The sequence below is a fragment of the Tachyglossus aculeatus genome, chromosome 23, assembly GCF_015852505.1.
Source record: "Tachyglossus aculeatus isolate mTacAcu1 chromosome 23, mTacAcu1.pri, whole genome shotgun sequence".
In the NCBI taxonomy this organism is placed as follows: Eukaryota; Metazoa; Chordata; class Mammalia; order Monotremata; family Tachyglossidae; genus Tachyglossus; species Tachyglossus aculeatus.
The window spans coordinates 15021744-15040599 of NC_052088.1; the positions used below are offsets into that span (position 1 = coordinate 15021744).

The 18856-nt window shown below is 46.4% G+C and overlaps 1 protein-coding gene across 3 annotated transcripts in view; it reads right to left on the reverse strand.

Moving 5' to 3' along the window:
- The window catches only part of FCHO2 (FCH and mu domain containing endocytic adaptor 2), a 104711-nt gene extending 92377 nt beyond the window's left edge, over positions 1-12334 (reverse strand). For all 3 annotated transcript variants that reach the window (XM_038765715.1, XM_038765714.1, XM_038765713.1), the window contains exon 1: positions 12255-12334. In XM_038765715.1, coding sequence (XP_038621643.1) covers positions 12255-12287 — 33 coding nt within the window. In that variant the 5' untranslated portion in view covers positions 12288-12334. The remainder of the gene's footprint in view (positions 1-12254) is intronic.
- Between the last annotated feature and the right edge of the window lie 6522 nt (positions 12335-18856).

Sequence of the window (18856 nt, forward strand, 5' to 3'; positions counted from 1 at the left end):
TGCAGACTGTACAACTATTTATCCCTTCACTGAAACCTTGACAAATGCCCTAGATGCCATTCTGCAATTCCAAATGCCTTTTTTTCCTCCATGTTTTTTATCCTTCACAGTCCTATACTTTTGAAGTTACCAAGTTCCAGGGCAGTAGCATTAGTAAATGAACTATGAAGTACAGATTAGAGGTATCCAATTATTTGTATGCAAATAGAGCAATGCATGGTATTTATTGAGCACTTTCAATGTGCAGAGCACTGTACTAAGCACTCGGACATTAGCAGACATGTTCCCTGCCCATTAGCAGTGATATGAGAGCCACCTAGAAAGAATGGGATTTTGTGGCTGTTTATGGCTGACCTATTTTCATAAATCACCAGAATGCTTCCCACAAGATGAATCTGTTTTGGATATAATGTGATCCACAAATTGGAGCAAGCAGATTACGAAGAACTAATAATAATAATAATTGGACGAGAAGCAGCGTGTCTTAGTAGAAGGAGTCCGGGCTTGGGAGTCAGGGGTGGTGGGTTCTAATCCCCGCTTGGCCACTTGTCAGATGTGTGACTTTGGGCCAGTCACTTCACTTCTCTGTGCCTCAATTACCTCATCTGTAAAATGGGGATTAAGACTGTGAGCCCCATGTGGGACAACCTGAGAACCTTGTATCTACCCTAGTGCTTAGAACAGTTCTTGGCACATAGTGATCGCTTAACAAATACCATTATTACTAAACAGCTGCTCATATTCATGTGGCAGCAGTCGAGGTGAGCTACTGAGATGATGATTCCTCCACCTTACTGCACAGTACTTTGTGTTTCTACAACTTTAGTTGTAACAGTATTCATTCATTCATTCATTCACTCAATCGGATTTATTGAGTGCTTACTTTGTGCAGGGCACTGTACTAAGCGCTCGGGAAGTACAAATCGGCAACATATAGAACCGGTCCCGACCCAACAATGGGCTCACAGTCTAGAAGGGGGAGACAAACAAAAAAAACCCGCAAAAAACAATGTATACATTCATTCATTCATTCAATTGTATTTACTGAGTTCTTACTTTGTACAAAGCACTGTACTAAACGCTTGGGAGAATACAGTACAACAATTGACACATTTCCTACCCACAGTAGTAGTATTTCCCTATTCTAGACTATGAGCCTGTTGTTGAGTAGGGACTGTCTCTATATTTGCCAACTTGTACTTCCCAAGCGCTTAGTACAGTGCCCTGCACAAAGTAAGCGCTCAATAAATACGACTGAATGAATGAATGAATGAACAGTATTTGCCTTGTCTCGTCTTATGCTGTCAAGCCGTGACCAACCCATAGCGATGCCATGGCCACATTTCACCCAGAACGCCCCACCTCCACCTGCAATCATTCTGGCAGTGTATCCACAGAAGTAGTATTTACTATCAATGAATATCAAGGCTGCAAAGCATTCTGCTAATGTTTAACCCAATAACGGATCAGTACTGAAAAATGTCAGTCATGGTTGAACCTTCAAAACATCAAGTTGAAATAAACTAGAAATAGAGAGACTACTATGAAACATAAACGTTCATCCCTTTTGTGTTGTATACTTTACGCTGTGTGCATCCATTTATACATATTCCCCTTACTCTAGACTCCCACATTTTACAGGCTTTTACCAATGTAAGCTTGTCCTCTAAACGCTGTAAACTCGTTATGGGCTGGGAATGTGTACACTCCCAAACGCTTAACATAGTGCTTTGCACATAGTAAGCGCTCACCAAATTCCACTGATTGACTGCATTTTAAACAAAAACAGACAATCTGCACCTCATTTACACCAGTTCTAACAATGTATATCCTGGCTTTCTTTCTCATTCTACTTCAAGTACAGCACGGCCTATTGTGTGAGACGTTTTAAAGGTGGTAACAATTGGAAACAAGCTTGTCAATATTTGTTTTCAAAGCGACCTGTTTTATGGTATCTTTAAAGGCTTAGCATGCGCCAGGCACTGTATTAACCACCTGGGGTAGACACAAACTAGTCAGATTGGACACAATCCATGCCCCCCATGGGGCTCACAGTCTTTAATCTCCATTTTACAGATGAGGAAATTGAAGTACTGAGAAATTAAGTAACTTTCCCAAGGTCATATAACAATAATAATATTATTATGGTATATAAACGCTTACTATGTGCCAGGCACTGTTCTAAGCACTGGGGTAGATACGAGATAGTCGGGTTAGACACAGTCCCTGTTCCACAAAGGGCTCACAGTCTTAATTTCCATTTTACAGATGAGGGAACTGAGGCCCAGAGAAGTTAAGTGACTTGCCCAAGGTCACACAGCAAACAGGTGGAGCCGGGATCAGAACCCATGACCTTTTGACTTCCAGGGCCATGATCTAACCACTGGGCATGCTGCTTACCATAAATGGCAGACAAGTGGCAGAGTCGGAATTAGAACTCAGGTCCCTCTTACTCTCAAGCCTCTGCTCTATCCACTAGACCATGCTGCTTCTCGTTTGATAATTTTGGTTGAGAAGATAAACAGTTCTTTTCTCTGAATATGCCACCAGGCTATTAAGCAAAAGCTGACTTATCAGCAATAAAACACATGTTTTGAAGGAAACTCTTAAAGTAAGATCTTTAGCTTACTATTTGAAGAAATCAACAACTTTTGTAGAGTTTTCATTAAAAAAAGATGGTGTCCTTGGATAACATGGGTCTTCTTAGGAAGGGGATTAAAACTGAACCGATAGAGAAATCTATTGAAAGAATTTTGATGTTTGTGTTAAAAGCTCCCCAAAACTCACCATGAAAATGACCTGACTCTAATTTTCATCGATGTGGAAAAAACAAAATATTCCTGTAGTTAGATGTACATTTTTGGAGTACCCCTTATTAACCCAAAAACAAACAAAAAAACCCCTCACTTTGGATTTAGATACTGCTAGAAAATGTTTAAGTGCATATTTTTTAGTTTAAGAACTTAAAAGCAGTGTGGACAGTGGATAAAGCATGGGCCTGAGAGTCAGAAGGACCTGGGTTCTAATCCCGACTTTGCCACTTGTCTGCGGTGTGACCTAAGGCACGTCACTTCACTCCTTTGTGCCTCAGTTGCCTCACCCGTGAAATCATCATCATATTTATTGAGCACTTACTATGTGCAGAGCACTGTACTAAGCGCTTGGGAAGTACAAATTGGCAACAGATGGAGACAGTCCTTACCCAACAGTGGGCTCACAGTCTAAAAGATAATAATGGCATTTATTAAGCGCTTACTATGTGCAAAGCACTGTTCTAAGCGCTGGGGAGGTTACAAGGTCATCAGGTTGTCCCACGGGGGGCTCACAGCCTTAATCCCCATTTTACAGATGAGGTAACTGAGGCACAGAGAAGTTAAGTGACTTGCCCAAAGTCACACAGCTGACAGTTGGCGGAGCCGGGATTTGAACCCATGACCTCTGACTCCAAAGCCCGGGCTCTTTCCATTGAGCCACGCTGCCCCATGAGGGACGTGGACTGCGTCCAATCTGACTTACTGGTGTCTTCCCCAGCACTCAGTACAGTGTCTGACACACAGTACGCGTTAGACATATACCATAAAAAGTACAGGTATTACAAAATCGAGGTTTAAATGATTTACACTGGGTTGACTTTGGTTTTTCGGCGTCTGAACAACTGGATTAGTACACGATCAGGTCCCTGTTCTTTTCCCCTCTTTGTATCTAGTTTTGTTGGCCAGTTCTCTCCCTTCAGTAGAGTCAAGAAGTGCAGAGTGACTCAAATAAACCCAGTCTGCACATTTCGTTCCTCTAGTACTCATTTTTTCACTGTACCTCGATACATCTCATCTATCTCACTGCCGACCCCTCACCCTCATCCTGCCTCATATCCCACGGACAATACTCTCCCCTGCCTTCGAAGCCTTATTGAAGGCACATCTCCTCCAAGAGGCCTTCCCTGACTAAGCCCTCTTTTCCTTTTCTTCAACTCTCTTCTGCACAGCCCTGATTTGCTTCCTTTATTCATTCCCCCCTCCCAGCCACACAACACTTACTGCAGATCTGTAATGTATTTATTTATATTAATGTCTGCCGCCCCCCTGGACTGTAAACTCGTTGTGGCCAAGGAATGGGTCTGTTATATTGTAACTCTCCCAAGCGTTTAATAGTGTTCTGTACACAGCAAGCGTTCAATAAATTCGATTGACCGGTCAATTTGTGCACTATATAGGAGAGCTTTAAGGGAAATTCAATTGGATAAACGGTATTGGGATTATCTGTGGGTTTCCATTATTCACACCTCCCCTCTCCCTCAGACCAAATAGTCGGTCGGTGGATAGCTATACCTTAGTTACCGTGCAAAAAAGCTTAGGTGTTAAAAAAAAAACAACCCACTAACTGATAAAAATATCCTGTTTAAAAAAAATTTCCCCGACTGATTCACCCTTCTACTCAGCAATTTACATAACGTGCAGTGTACAACCAGCAAATGGAGGGTTTCCAGAATCCCTGATGGAAAGAGTGTTTATACTCTCATCATTATTATTAAAACCTCATTTTGGGGGGTGTAAGAATTGGTCACTGCAAGAGACAGAGAGTTGAACACCTGACTTGGTACCAACAACAATCGGTGTTTGTATTTACCGAGCACTTACTGCGTGCACAGCACTGGACTAAGCGTTCGGGAGAGGACAACGACTTAACAGAGCTGATGGACACGTCGGGGGGGACGAGACGAGCTAATTCAACTGAGCGAGGACTGTCCCACGCAGCCCGATTTGGAGTGGGATTCTCGCTTTTGGGGACTTTGGCGATCTTTACCAAAAAAGATCTTTTCCACTTTGGAGTGTTTAAAGCCTGGGTCGAATTCTGAATTTCCTGGTGGCTGCTCAGCACGTTCGATCAGCGGCTCCAGAAAGGCGTAAAATGAGGCTACTCCCCATCTTTCCGAGAGAACTTCATTCAATCGTATTTATTGAGCGCTTACTGTGTGCAGAGCACTGTACTAAGCGCTTGGGAAGTACAAGTCGGCAACATATAGAGACGGTCCCTACCCAACAGTGGGCTCACAGTCTAGAAGGGGGAGACAGAGAACAAAACAAAACATATTAACAAAATAAAATAAATAGAATATGTACAAATAAAATAGAGTAATAAATACATACAAACATATACATACATACAGGTGCTGTGGGGAGGGGAAGGAGGTAAGGCAGGGGGGATGGAGGGGGGAGGAGGGGGAGAGGAAGGAGGGGGCTCAGTAGGACATAAATTCCCCAGGGTTCCTGCCTCAAGTCTGTCTACTAGAGAAGCAGCATGGCATGGGTTCAAATCCTGGCTCTGCCAACTGTCAGCTGTGTGACTATGGGCAAGTCACTTCACTTGGCCTCAGTTCCCTCCTCTTAAAACGGGGATTAAGACTGTGAGCCCCACTTGGGACAACCTAATCACCTTATATCCCCCCAAGTGCTTAACACATAGTAAGCGCTTAATAATAATGATGGTATTTGTTAAGCGCTTACTATGTGCCGAGCACTGTTCTAAGTGCTGGGATAGATACAAAGCGATCAGGATGTCCCACGTGGGGCTTATAGTCTTCATCCCCATTTTACAGATGAGGCCCAGAGAAGGAAAGTGACTTGCCCAAAGTCACCCAGCTGACCAGTGACAGAGCCGGAATTAGAACCCACGACCTCCGATTCCCAAGCCCGGGCTTTTTCCACTGAACCACGCTGCTTAACAAATACCATCATTATTATTACCTCCCATTGCGGAAAACAATAACCGCAAAGCGCACCAACATGCACACACACACAATGCACTTCCCAAGCGTTTAGTCCAGTGCTCTGCACAAGGTAGGTGCTCAATAAATATTAGATGAATGAATAATAATAATAATAATGGCATTTGTTAAATGCTTACTACGTGCGAGGCACTGTTCTAGGCGCCTGGGGGGATACAAGGTGATCAAGTTGTCCCACGTGGGGCTCACAGTCTTCATCCCCATTTTACAGATGAGGGCACTGAGGCCAGTGAAGTGACTTGCCCAAGGTCACCAAGCTGACATGTGGCAGAGCCGGGATTAGAACCCGTGAACTCTGACTCCTAAACCCGGGCTCTTCCAAAGAACAACCCGTATGTGGTTCGGAGTTCAGGAGGTGGAGGGAGGGGAAGGAATGAGGAAGGGAAATGGAGGAGGGAAGGCAGGAGAGGGTTCATTCATTCATTCAATCGTATTTATTGAGCGCTTACTGGGTGCAGAGCACTGTACTAAGCGCTTGGGAAGTACCAGTCGGCAACATATGGAGACAGTCCCTACCCAACAACAGGCTCACAGCCTGGAAGGGGGAGACAGACAACAAAACATGGAGACAGGTGTCAAAATCGTCAGAACAAATAGAATTAAAGCTATAGGCACATCTTTAACAAAAATAAATAGAACTGTAAATATGTACAAGTAAAATCGAGTAATAAATCTGTACAAATATATATACAAGTGCTGCGGGGAGGGGAAGAGGGTTGGGGGAGGCCTTTTGCTGGGACCAAAATCACGTTTTTGTTGGTTTGGAGAGCTCGCCCGGGCCCCAAGGTCCACGGCCAGTACAGACCCTCTGTCCGTTGCCGATTGGTCCTTTCCAAGCGCTCAGTACACAGTCAGCGCTCCCTAAATACGACTGGATGAATGAATGTGAGCCGGTTGTTGGGGAGGGATCGTCTCGTATGTTGCCGACTTGTCCTTCCCAAGCGCTTAGTACGGTGCTCTGCACACAGTAAGCGCTCAATAATAATAATTTTGGTATTTGTTAGGCGCTCACTACGTGCAAAGCACTGTTCCAAGCCCTGGGGAGGATATTTAGAGAAGCAGCGTGGCTTAGTGGAGACAGCCCGGGTTTAGGGAGTCAGAGGTCCTGAGTTCTAATCCAGACCCCACCACTTGTCTGCTGTGTGACTTTGGGCAAGTTACTTCACTTCTCTGGGCCTCAGTTCCCTCATCTGTAAAATGGGGATTAAGACTGTGAGCCGCCGGTGGGACCACCTGATCACCCTATATCCCCCCCAGCGCTTAGAACAGCGCTTGTCACATAGTAAGTGCTTAACAAATGCCATCATTATTATTATTACAAAGGGATCAGGTTGTCCCATGTCACAATCTTCATCCCCATTTTCCAGATGCAGCCCATAGAAGTGAAGTGACTTGCCCAAAGTCACCCAGCTGACAAGCGGCGGAGCCGGGATTTGAACCCTTCTCTGGGCCTCAGTTCCCACATATTTATTACTCTATTTATTTATTTATTTTATTTGTACATATTTATTCTGTTTATTTTATTCTGTTGATATGTTTTGTTTTGTTGTCTGTCTCCCCCTTCTAGACTGTGAGCCCGCTGTTGGGTAGGGACCATCTCCATATGTTGCCAACTTGTACTTGTACTCAGAGGTCATGGGTTCGAATCCCGACTCCACCACATGTCTGCTGTGTGATCTTGGGCAAGTCACTTAACTTCTCTGGGCCTCAGTTACCTTGTCTGTAAAATGAGGATTAAGACTGTGAGCCCCACATGGGACAACCTGATCACCCTGTATCCTCCCCAGCGCTTAGAACAGTGCTTTGCACATAGTAAGCGCTTAACAAATGCCAATTATTATTATTATTATTATTATTAAAATGGGGATGAAGACTGTGAGCCCCCTGTGGGACAACCTGATCACCTTGTAACCTCCCCAGCGCTTAGAACAGTGCTTGGCACATAGTAAGTGCTTGATAAATGCCATTAAAAAAAACCCCCATGACCTTTGACTCCCAAGCTCGTGCTCTTTCCCCGGAGCCATGCTGCCACTCTATATTCATTCATTCAATCGGATTTATTGAGCGCTTACTGTGTGCAGAGCACTGGACTAAGCGCTTGGGAAGTCCAAGTTGGCAACATATAGAGGTGGTCCCTACCCAACAGCGGGCTCACAGTCTAGAAGGGGGAGACAGACAACAAAACATATTAACAAAATAAAATAAATAGAATAAATACGTACCAATAAAATAGAGTAATAAGTATGTACAAACATATATACATATACACACGTGCAGGGTCACACAGGAGACAAGTGGCGGGGCCAGGATGAATGAATGAATGTTCCCGTGGCTCCCGCATTCATTCATTCAATCAGTATTTATTGAGCGCTTACTGTGTGCAGAGCACTGGACTAAGCGCTTGGGAAGTCCAACTTGGCAACACATAAGAGACGGTCCCTACCCAACAGCGGGCTCACAGGCTAGAAGGGGGAGACAGACAACAAAACAACACATATTAACAAAAGAAAATAAAATAGAATAAATATGTGCAAATAAAATAGAGTAATAAGTACTTACAAACATATATACATATATACAGGTACAGGGTCCCACAGGAGACAAAGCCCTTCAAAGCCCTACCGAGAGCTCACCTCTTCCAGGAGGCCTTCCCACACTGAGCCCCCTCCTTCCTCTCCCCCTCCTCCCCCTCCCACAGCACCTATATATATGTTTGTACGTATTTATTACTCTATTTATCTGTCCATATTTATTCTATTTATATTATTTTGTTAATATGTTTTGTTTCGTCGGCTGTCTCCCCCTTCTAGCCTGTGAGCCCGCTGTTGGGTAGGGACAGTCTGTATATGTTGCCGACTTGTACTTCCCAAGCGCTTAGTCCAGTGCTCTGCACACAGTAAGCGCTCAATAAATGCGATTGAATGAATGAATATGTTTGTACATACTCTATTTTCCTTGTACACATTTATTCTATTTATTTTATTTTGTTAATATGCTTTGTTGTCTGTCTCCCCCTTCTAGACTGTGAGCCTGCTGTTGGGTAGGGACCGTCTCTAGATGTTGCCCACTTGCACTTCCCCAGCGCTTAGTCCAGTGCTCTGCACACAGTAAGCGCTCAATAAATACGGTTGAATGAATGAATATGCTTGTATGTACTTATTACTCTATTTTCCTTGTACATATCTATTCTATTTATTTTATTAATATGTTTTGTTTTGTTGTCTGTCTCCCCCTTCTAGCCTGTGGGCCCACTGTTGGGTAGGGACCGTCTCTGGATGTTGCCGACTTGGACTTCCCAAGCGCTTAGTCCAGTGCTCCGCACACAGTAAGCGCTCAATAAATACGATTGAATGAATATGTTTGTACGTACTTATTACTCTATTTCCTTGTACATATTTATTCTATTTATTTTATTTTGTTACTATGTTTTGTTTTGTTGTCTGTCTCCCCCTTCTAGCCTGTGAGCCCACTGCTGGGTAGGGACCGTCTCTACATGTTGCCGACTTGGATTTCCCCAGCGCTTAGTCCAGTGCTCCGCACACAGTAAGCACTCAATAAATACGATTGAATGAATATGTTTGTACGTACTTATTACTCTATTTATTTTCCTTGTACATATTTATTTTATTTTGTTTATATGTTTTGTTTTGTTCTCTGTCTCCCCCTTCTAGACTGTGAGCCCACTGCTGGGTAGGGACCGTCTCTAGATGTTGCCAACTTGGACTTCCCAAGCGCTTAGTCCAGTGCTCCGCACACAGTAAGCGCTCAATAAATACGACTGAATGAATATGTTTGTACGTACTTATTACTCTATTTATTTCCTTGTACATATTTATTCTATTTATTTTACTTTGTTAATTTGTTTTGTTGACTGTCTCCCCCTTCTAGCCTGTGAGCCCACTGTTGGGTAGGGACCGGCTCTATCTGTTGCCGACTTGGACTTCCCAAGCGCTTAGTCCAGTGCTCCGCACACAGTAAGCGCTCAATAAATACGACTGAATGAATATGTCTGTACGTACATATTGCTCTATTTATTTCCTTGTACATATTTATTCTATTTATTTTATTTTGTTAATTTGTTTTGTTTTGCTGTCTGTCTCCCCCTTCTAGCCTGTGAGCCCGCTGTTGGGTAGGGACCGTCTCTAGATGTTGCCAGCTTGTATTTCCCAAGCGCTTAGTCCAGTGCTCTGCACACAGTAAGCGCTCAATAAATGATTGAATGAATATGTTTGTACGTACTTATTACTCTATTTATTTTTCTTGTACATATTTATTTTGTTAATATGTTTTGTTTTGTTCTCTGTCTCCCCCTTCTAGACTGTGAGCCCACTGCTGGGTAGGGACCGTCTCTAGAAGTTGCCAACTTGTACTTCCCAAGCGCTTAGTCCAGTGCTCCGCACACAGTCAGCGCTCAATAAATACGACTGAATGAATATGTCTGTACGTACTTATTACTCTATTTATTTCCTTGTACATATTCATTCTATTTATTTTACTTTGTTAATTTGTTCTGCTGTCTGTCTCCCCCTTCTAGCCTGTGAGCCCGCTGTTGGGTAGGGACCGTCTCTAGATGTTGCCAGCTTGTATTTCCCAAGCGCTTAGTCCAGCGCTCCGCACACAGTAAGCGCTCAATAAATACAGTTGAATGAATATGTTTGTACGTACTTATTACTCTATTTATTTCCTTGTACATATTTATTCTATTTATTTTATTTTGTTAATTTGTTTTGTTTTGTTTGTCTCCCCCTCCTAGACTGTGAGCCCACTGCTGGGTAGGGACCGTCTCTAGATGTCGCCGACTTGGACTTCCCAAGCGCTTAGTCCAGTGCTCCGCACACAGTCAGCGCTCAATAAATACGACTGAATGAATATGTCTGTACGTACTTATTACTCTATTTATTTCCTTGTACATATTCATTCTATTTATTTTACTTTGTTAATTTGTTCTGTTGTCTGTCTCCCCCTTCTAGCCTGTGAGCCCGCTGTTGGGTAGGGACCGTCTCTAGATGTTGCCGATTTGGACTTCCCCAGCGCTTAGTCCAGTGCTCTGCACACAGTAAGCGCCCAATAAATACGATTGAATGAATATGTTTGTACGTACTTATTACTCTATTTATTTATTTTCCTTGTACATATTTTATTTTGTTTATATGTTTTGTTTTGTTCTCTGTCTCCCCCTTCTAGACTGTGAGCCCGCTGTTGGGTAGGGACCGTCTCTAGATGTTGCCGACTTGGACTTCCCGAGAGCTTAGTCCAGTGCTCGGCACACAGTAAGCGCTCAATAAATACGATTGAATGAATGAATATGTTTGTACGTACTTATTACTCTATTTTCCTTGCACATATCTATTCTATTTATTTTATTAATATGTGTTGTTTTGTTGTCTGTCTCCCCCTTCTAGCCTGTGAGCCCGCTGTTGGGTAGGGCCCGTCTCTAGATGTTGCCAACTTGGACTTCCCAAGCGCTTAGTCCAGTGCTCCGCACACAGTCAGCGCTCAATAAATACGACTGAATGAATATGTTTGTACGTACATATTTATTCTATTTATTTTATTTTGTTAATTTGTTTTGTTGTCTGTCTCCCCCTTCTAGCCTGTGAGCCCGCTGTTGGGTAGGGACCGTCTCTAGATGTTGCCAGCTTGTATTTCCCAAGCGCTTAGCCCAGTGCTCCGCACGCAGGAAGCGCTCAATAAATACTGTGAACCCGCTGTTGGCTAGGGACCGTCTCTGTTGCCGACTTGGCCTTCCCAAGCGCTTAGTCCAGCGCTCCGCACGCAGGAAGCGCTCAATAAATAGTGAGCCCGCTGTTGAGTCTGGACCGCCTCTACCTGCTACCGACTAGGCCTTCCCCAGCGCTTAGTGCAATCAATCAATCAATCAATCAATCGTATTTACTGAGCGCTTACTGTGTGCAGAGCACTGTCCTAAGCGCTTGAAAGTCCAAGTTGGCAACATCTAGAGACGGTCCCTACCCAACAGCGGGCTCACAGTCTAGAAGGGGGAGACCAGAGAACGAACCAATCCATCAATCGTATTTATTGAGCGCTCACTATGTGCAGAGCACTGTACTAAGCGCTTGGGAAGTCAAAACAAAACCGAACATACCAGCAAAATAAAATAAATAGACATGTACAAGCAGTGCAGCGCTCCGCACCCAGGAAGCGCTCAATAAATAGTGAGCCCGCTGTCGGGTGGGGACCGCCTCTATCCGCTGCCGACTTGGACTTCCCCAGCGCTTAGTGCAACCCAGGAAGCGCTCCATCAAGACGAATGAATGAATGATCCAGTGGCGGAGCCGGGACGGATGAATGAATGAATGTTCCCGTGGCTCCCGCACGGGGGCGGGGGGGGGGGCTGTGCGCGCGCGCCTGCGCGTGCGTGTGAGCGTGCACGCGCGCGTCCGGGGGAGCGCCCCCTTCCCCCTCCCCCGCTCCCCCGGGCCGGGCTTTGTCCGGCGGCCCGTCGTCTTACCCAGAAGCTGTCCACGAAATGCGCCATGACCATCCTGCAGCCGCCGCAGCCGCCGCCGCCCTGGTTCCCCCGCTGCCGCCGGCTGCGCCCGCTCCTCTCCGCTCCCTCCGCCGAAACACGGGCCCCGCCCGCCCAACTGCCTCCGCCCCACCGACGCCGCCTAGCGGCCGGACCCCCCGCCTCCGACACACACACCCACCGCCCGCACCCGCGCATGCGCATGCGCCACCTCTCCCCGCCCGCCCGCCCGGGCACCCGCTCCACCCCCCAGCCTGGGGATAAGGGGGGGGGGGGGAGAGAGGGATTATTTATTTATTTATTTTGCTTGTACATCTCTAGTCTATTTTTTTTTTTTATTTTGGGAATACGTTTGGTTTTGTTTTCTGTCTCCCCCCCTCTAGACTGTGAGCCCGGCTGGTGGGTAGGGGCCGTCTCTAGGCGTTGCCGGCTTGGACTGCCCAAGCGCTTAGTACACACAGTGAGCGCTCAGTAAATACGATTGATTGGTTGATTGAGGGGGGGGAGAGGAGGGGGGAGAGAGGGAGGGGGAGGGAGACGGAGGGAGAGAGAGGGAGGGGGAGAGGGGGGGAGGGAGAGAGCGCTTAGTCCAGTGTTCTGCACACAGTGAGCACTCAATCAATCGTATTTATTGAGCGCTTACTCTGCGGAGCGCTGGACTAAGCGCTTGGGAAGTACAAGTTGGCAGCATCTAGAGCCAGCCCCTACCCAACGGTGGGCTTCACAGTCTAAAAGGGGGAGACGGAGAACAAAACGGAACATACTAACAAAATAGAATAGATAGGGACAAGTCAAAGAAGTAAATAGAGCGATAAATACGCTCAAGAAATACGATTGAATGAATGAATGAGAGGGGGAGAGGGACGGGGGGGAGGGGGGATGGAGGGCGGAGGCAGAGGGGAGAGAGAGGAGGGTGGGGGGGAGAGAGAGAGGGAGAGAGAGTGTGTGTGTGTGTGTGTGTGTGTGTGTGTGAGAGTGTGAGTGTGTGTGTGTGTGTTTTTAAAGGAACCGCGCGCCTCGCCTAAGGCAGGCTCCCATCCCGGCCCGGCCCAGCGGGGCGATTGGAGGGGAGGGAGAGAGAGAGAGGAGGGAGGGAGGAAGGAAGGGAGGGAGGAAGGAGGAGGGAGGGGGGAAGGAGGAAAGGAGGGAGGAAAGGAGGGAGGGAGGGAGGAGGGAAGGAGGAAGGAAGGGAGGAGGGAAGGGAGGAAGGAAGGAGGGAAGGAGGAAGGAAGAGAGGAGGGAAGGAGGAAGGAAGAGAGGAGGGAAGGAGGAAGGGAGGAAGGAGGAAAGGAGGGAGGGAGGGAGGAGGGAAGGAGGAAGGAAGGGAGGAGGGAAGGAGGAAGGAAGGGAGGAAGGAGGGAGGGAGGGAAGGAGGAAGGGAGGGAAGGAGGGAGGAAGGGAGGGAAGGAGGGAGGGAGGGAGGGAAGGAGGAAAGGAGGGAGGAAAGGAGGGAGGGAGAGAGGAGGAAAGGAGGGAGGAGGGAGGGAGGGAGGAGGGAAGGAGGAAGGAAGGGAGGAGGGAAAGAGGGAGGAAGGAAGGGAGGAGGGAAGGAGGGAGGAAGGGAGGGAAGGAGGGAGGGAGGGAGGAGGCCCGCGCTCCATTGGGTCTGCGGGGAGAGCTCGGGAGCCCCCTGGCCATGGCCTTTGGGGCCGCCGTAGCCGGCGCCCTCTCGCGGCGGGATCCGGGACCGGCAGGGACGAAGCTCCCCGAGGACGCGCCCCCGCCCCCCCCCCCCCCCCCAACACCAGAGCCCAGGCCCTGCCCAAGCCCGCTTTAACGCCCCTTTCTGTCGCCATAGAAACCGATAAAAAGGCCCCTGCCGCCGCCGCCGGCGTTGGCGGCGGCTTTGGCTGCCTCTCCCATTCCACCACCGTCGTGTCAAACGGGAGGGCGGGGGGGGGTTTAGGAGAAGCAGCGGGGCTCGGTGGAAAGAGCTCGGGGTTTGGAGTCAGAGGTCATGGGTTCCAATCCCGGCTCCGCCAACGGTCAGCTGGGTGACTTTGGGCGAGTCGCTTCACTTCTCTGGGCCTCGGTTCCCTCATCTGGAAAATGGGGATGAATTCTGTGAGCCCCCCCCCCCCCCCCACCCCGTGGGACAACCTGATTATGATAGCATTTTTATTAAGCGCTTACTCTGTGCAAAGCACTGTTCTAAGCGCTGGGGAGGTTACAGAGGGATCAGGTTGTCCCACGGGGGGTTCACAGTCTTCATCCCCATTTTACAGATGAGGTAACTGAGGCTCAGAGAAGTGACTTGCCCAAAGTCACACAGCTGACAAGTGGCGGAGCTGGGATTTGAACCCATGACCTCTGACTCCAAAGTCCAGGCTCTTTCCACTGAGCCACCATGCTTGTACACCCCCCTCCCAGGGCTTAGAACAGTGCTTTGCACATAGTAAGCGCTTAGTAAATGCCATTATTATTATTGCTAAATAAAGAAAATGGGTGGTGGGAGAGGGCTCTTAGAATTAGGTCCTAAAACCTAAACCTCATTCAACTTACGTAGGGCAGGAGCTAAGTTTATCAAAATTAATCAATCAATCGTATTCATTGAGCACTTACTGTGTGCAGAGCACTGTACTAAGCGCTTGGGAAGTACAAGTTGGCAACATATAGAGACAGTCCCTACCCAACAGTGGGCCCAGAGGTGGGTTTACCCTTCTGGAAGGGTGAATTTCCCCCACCAGCTATGGTCTGTGGCAGTTTAAGGTGGGTGGTGAGCGTGCCTTACAGACCTGACAACTGCACTGGTTTTTTATTTTTCTTTTCTCCCCCATTCTCCCCATTCCAAAACCAGCCAAACCAAAGAGGCGTGTGCCCTGGGGTGGGGGGCACGGCCTCGTCCTCCTTTCTGCCATCTCGCAGAGCGGTTCTCAGTGCCACTGACCCAGCCACCTCGCTCACTCGTCTGGTAATCCAGAATTGCAGCTGAAGAAGCCACAGTGTCATCACCCAGCCTTGGGAATATTTTAATAGCGATGAACACCTATACAAAGTGACACCCAGATGCCTGATGATTGGGAATCGGTGAACCTGGGGAAGAGTGGGCAAATTGCTTTGCGCATAGTAAGCGCTTAATAAATGCCATAAAAAAAATGCTTTTGTAAAAACTGATCTACAGCCCCCTCCTTAATTTAGTTCTACCTGCTTTTCATTTTGGACACGGGGGGCAAACATTCTGTGGAGCAACAGGGTGACATCGGGCACTGTTTTGTGTTCCTTAATCCTAAAACCCCAGCTGGCTGAACCACTGGCCTCATCCCAGAAGCCAGGCCCTCATTCTTAATCCTGAAGCTCCATTCCCTGTGGGCCCTCTTTCCTTTAGAAGCAATTAATTATGGTGTCTGGCCTGGGTCCAAATAGCTACCCCAATTTTAGAGCCCCTATATTAACTGCCTTTTGATGGAGTCCTCTATAACACTACTAGTTTGATCAAGAGATCACAGAATCAGGGTTTTGGCTCCTTAAGACTAAATACAATCAATTGTTGTGCACAATTTCCTAGGAGCAGCGCGGCTCAGTGGAAAGAGCACGGGTTTTGAAGTCAGAGGTCAGCTCCGCCAATTGTCGCTGTGTGACTTTGGGCAAGTCACGTAACTTCTCTGTGCCTCAGTTGCCTCATCTGTAAAATGGTGATTAAGACTGCGAGCCCCCCGTGGGACAATCTGATCACCTTGTAACCTCCCCAGCACTTAGAACAGTGCTTTGCACCTAGTAAGTGCTTAATAAATGCCATTATTAAAATTATTTCCAAAGTTAAACCCTTGATTTATTTCAACCAGACCATGAAGCCGATTTCCCCACCCAGCCCAGAATGGTAAGTTTTGGGGGGAAGTGACCATTTTTCAGGGGGAAGAAAAATGTACACTAATTCAACTTTTTAAAAAGTTTGCAACACTACTTGTAATGCAGTAATGCAATGGGATTCTTTGCATTACTGCAATGGCTGGGGATGAAGTCTTGCCTCAGAAGCAGCACTGTTGCATACCTGAGCCCGTGAATTCCCTTCCTCCTAACTCAAGGATGGCAATAAGCTTGGTGTCTGAGGCGGCACAGTGACTAATCTACCCCTGACCAACTCCAGAACCTGACTTCATTCATTTTAACAGTGAAGGTGTTTCTTAAGTGCTTACTATGTGCCAGATACCGTCCTAAACACTGGGGTAGATATGAGATAGTCACGTCGGGCGCTGTCCCTATCCTACATAAAACTCAGTCTTAATTCCTATTTTACAGATGAGGTAACAGGCACAGCGAAAAGCAAAGGTCACAGAGCAGACAAATGGCAGAGCAGAGTTAGAATCCAGGTCTTCTGGCTCCCAAGCCCATGCCCTTCCAGCTAGGCCACGCTGCTTCCCAATTTTACTCCTTGCCCAATAGGCCAGAGAGTACCAAACTAAGTTTGCCTTAGATACAATTTTCTCCATTAAGGGGAAGCTGCCAAACTGTTAATTCATCCCAAAAAATTCCATTCTTCTCTGTCCTGTCTTCTGACCCTGTCACAGTATTTTAGAAGAGGTAAGCAGGACCAGAGAAAACACCAAGGCCTCTGTTATCAGTCTCTCTATCCTCCAGGCAAGTGCTTTGCACATAGTAAGCACTTAACAAATATCATCATCATTTTACATCATCAAAAGTCAAGTATCCGACGGCTTCTCGCTACACTACCTTAGATATGAACTCTATTTTTGTCTGCAAAGTTCACACACCGTGTGACTCACTCCAAATTATATACCAGCACACTTAATTTATACTTATACTGGAATTTAGGAATTCAACCTTTACTGAGAAAGGCCCATTAATCGACTAGCCTCAAAATCAGTTTTCTTGGATGGTGGACTTAATTGCAAATTACCCTGTCTCCATCCAGCAGTATTTCCCTGATGGCAGATATCACTCCAAATCAATCAGAGAAGCAGTGTGCTTCACTGGAAAAAGTCTAGGCCCGGGAGTCAGAGGACCTGGGTTCTAATCCCAGCTCTGCCAATTGCTTGCTGTGTGACCTTGGGCAAATCACTTAACTTCTCTGGACCTCAGTTTCCTTCAATTGTAAGACAGAGATTAAATACCTCTTCTCCCTCCTATTTAAACTGTGGGACAGGAACTGTGCCCCATCTGATTAATTTGCAGCTACCTACAGCAATCAAATTTACTGAGCACTTACTATATGCAGCACACTGTACAAAGCGCTTGGGAGAATATAATATAGGAGTTGATAGCCATGTTCCTGCCCAAAATGAGCTTAAACCAGTGCTGGGCTTAAGAAACACTATTCAAAAAAACCCAAACAGATGCAAAGCCATGAAGAGGACCTCTGGAAGTGTATCTTGACTTTTCTGTGTCGTGAACCTCAATCCCACAGTAATCCAGGCTGCTTAGGTTACTGCACAGCCTGCGGGTAATAGATTCACGTACCTGCTTTGCAGTCCCCAGGGTTTTAGTAATTCCGTTCACCCACGCCAATTCTTTGAGAGCTCAAAACATGTTTATTAACCTCTCCATCTCTCCTCTAACCCGAAACTGTGTGATGATTTTTCTCTATCCTTAGTTTCCTCTGGAATGATAAGCCATTGGGTGCAAGTTGGAGAAAGGGGAAAAGGAGAGAAGTGCCTTGCGTCTTCAACTGTTTAAAGGCATTCTGGCTCAGCTCAGCATTTGAACTGCCGAGCAGTTATAGCTAACACTTCAAACTGTGAAATAAAAGGAATAAATCCCAGCGGCAATTTGTTCATTTTTGAAAGCCAAAACAAGGACGGTCACAATACAAGGAATAAAAGTGTTATGCTTTCTTCAGGTCATTATTAATAATTATGGTATTTGCCAGATATTCTGGAGGCAGGAATAATGGAAAACAATTTTAGTCAAGTCTCAACTACCAATGCTTAATGGAAGATTAGAAGTAATGAAAAATCTAGAGAAAAATCTCCAAACTCTAAATTTTAGATTCCAACCAGACTATAAGACCTGTGACTGATGGCAAATTACCTCATTGTAATGATGTAAAATGGGGCTGAAGACTATGAGCCCCATTTGGGACATGGACCACATCCAACCTGATCAAGTTGCCACGACCCCAGGGCTTAGTACAGTGCCTGGAACATAGTAAGCACTTAAAGGCCATTAAAAAAAAAGTGAGTTTTATCATCTTGCATACTCGCTTCTAGAGAAACCAATGGGCCATGAAATGACCCAAAGGTGAGCAGAGCAGCACAGGGCAAGTTACTTAGCTTCTCTGTGTCTCAATCACGTCACCTGTAAAATGGGGATTAATACTGTGAGCCATGGATCATCCACCGTGTCCTCCAACCTGATAGCTTCTATCTATTCCATTGCTTAATACAGTCCCTGGCATACTTATTGTGCTTATTTGCACTTAAATACCACTTAAAAAAATAGAGGGACTGGGTCATCAGGCCCTGAATAAGCAAGAGTTGTCTGTAGCAATTTTAAAATTACAAAAACGCCCCAAGTTTGCAACGTACTGTGCATTCAGAATTATCAAATGATAGTAACGTCACTTCATGGGGGAGAAAGAGAATCTACATATTAGGATGTGTGCATTCTTCAAGGCAGGGATGCTTATC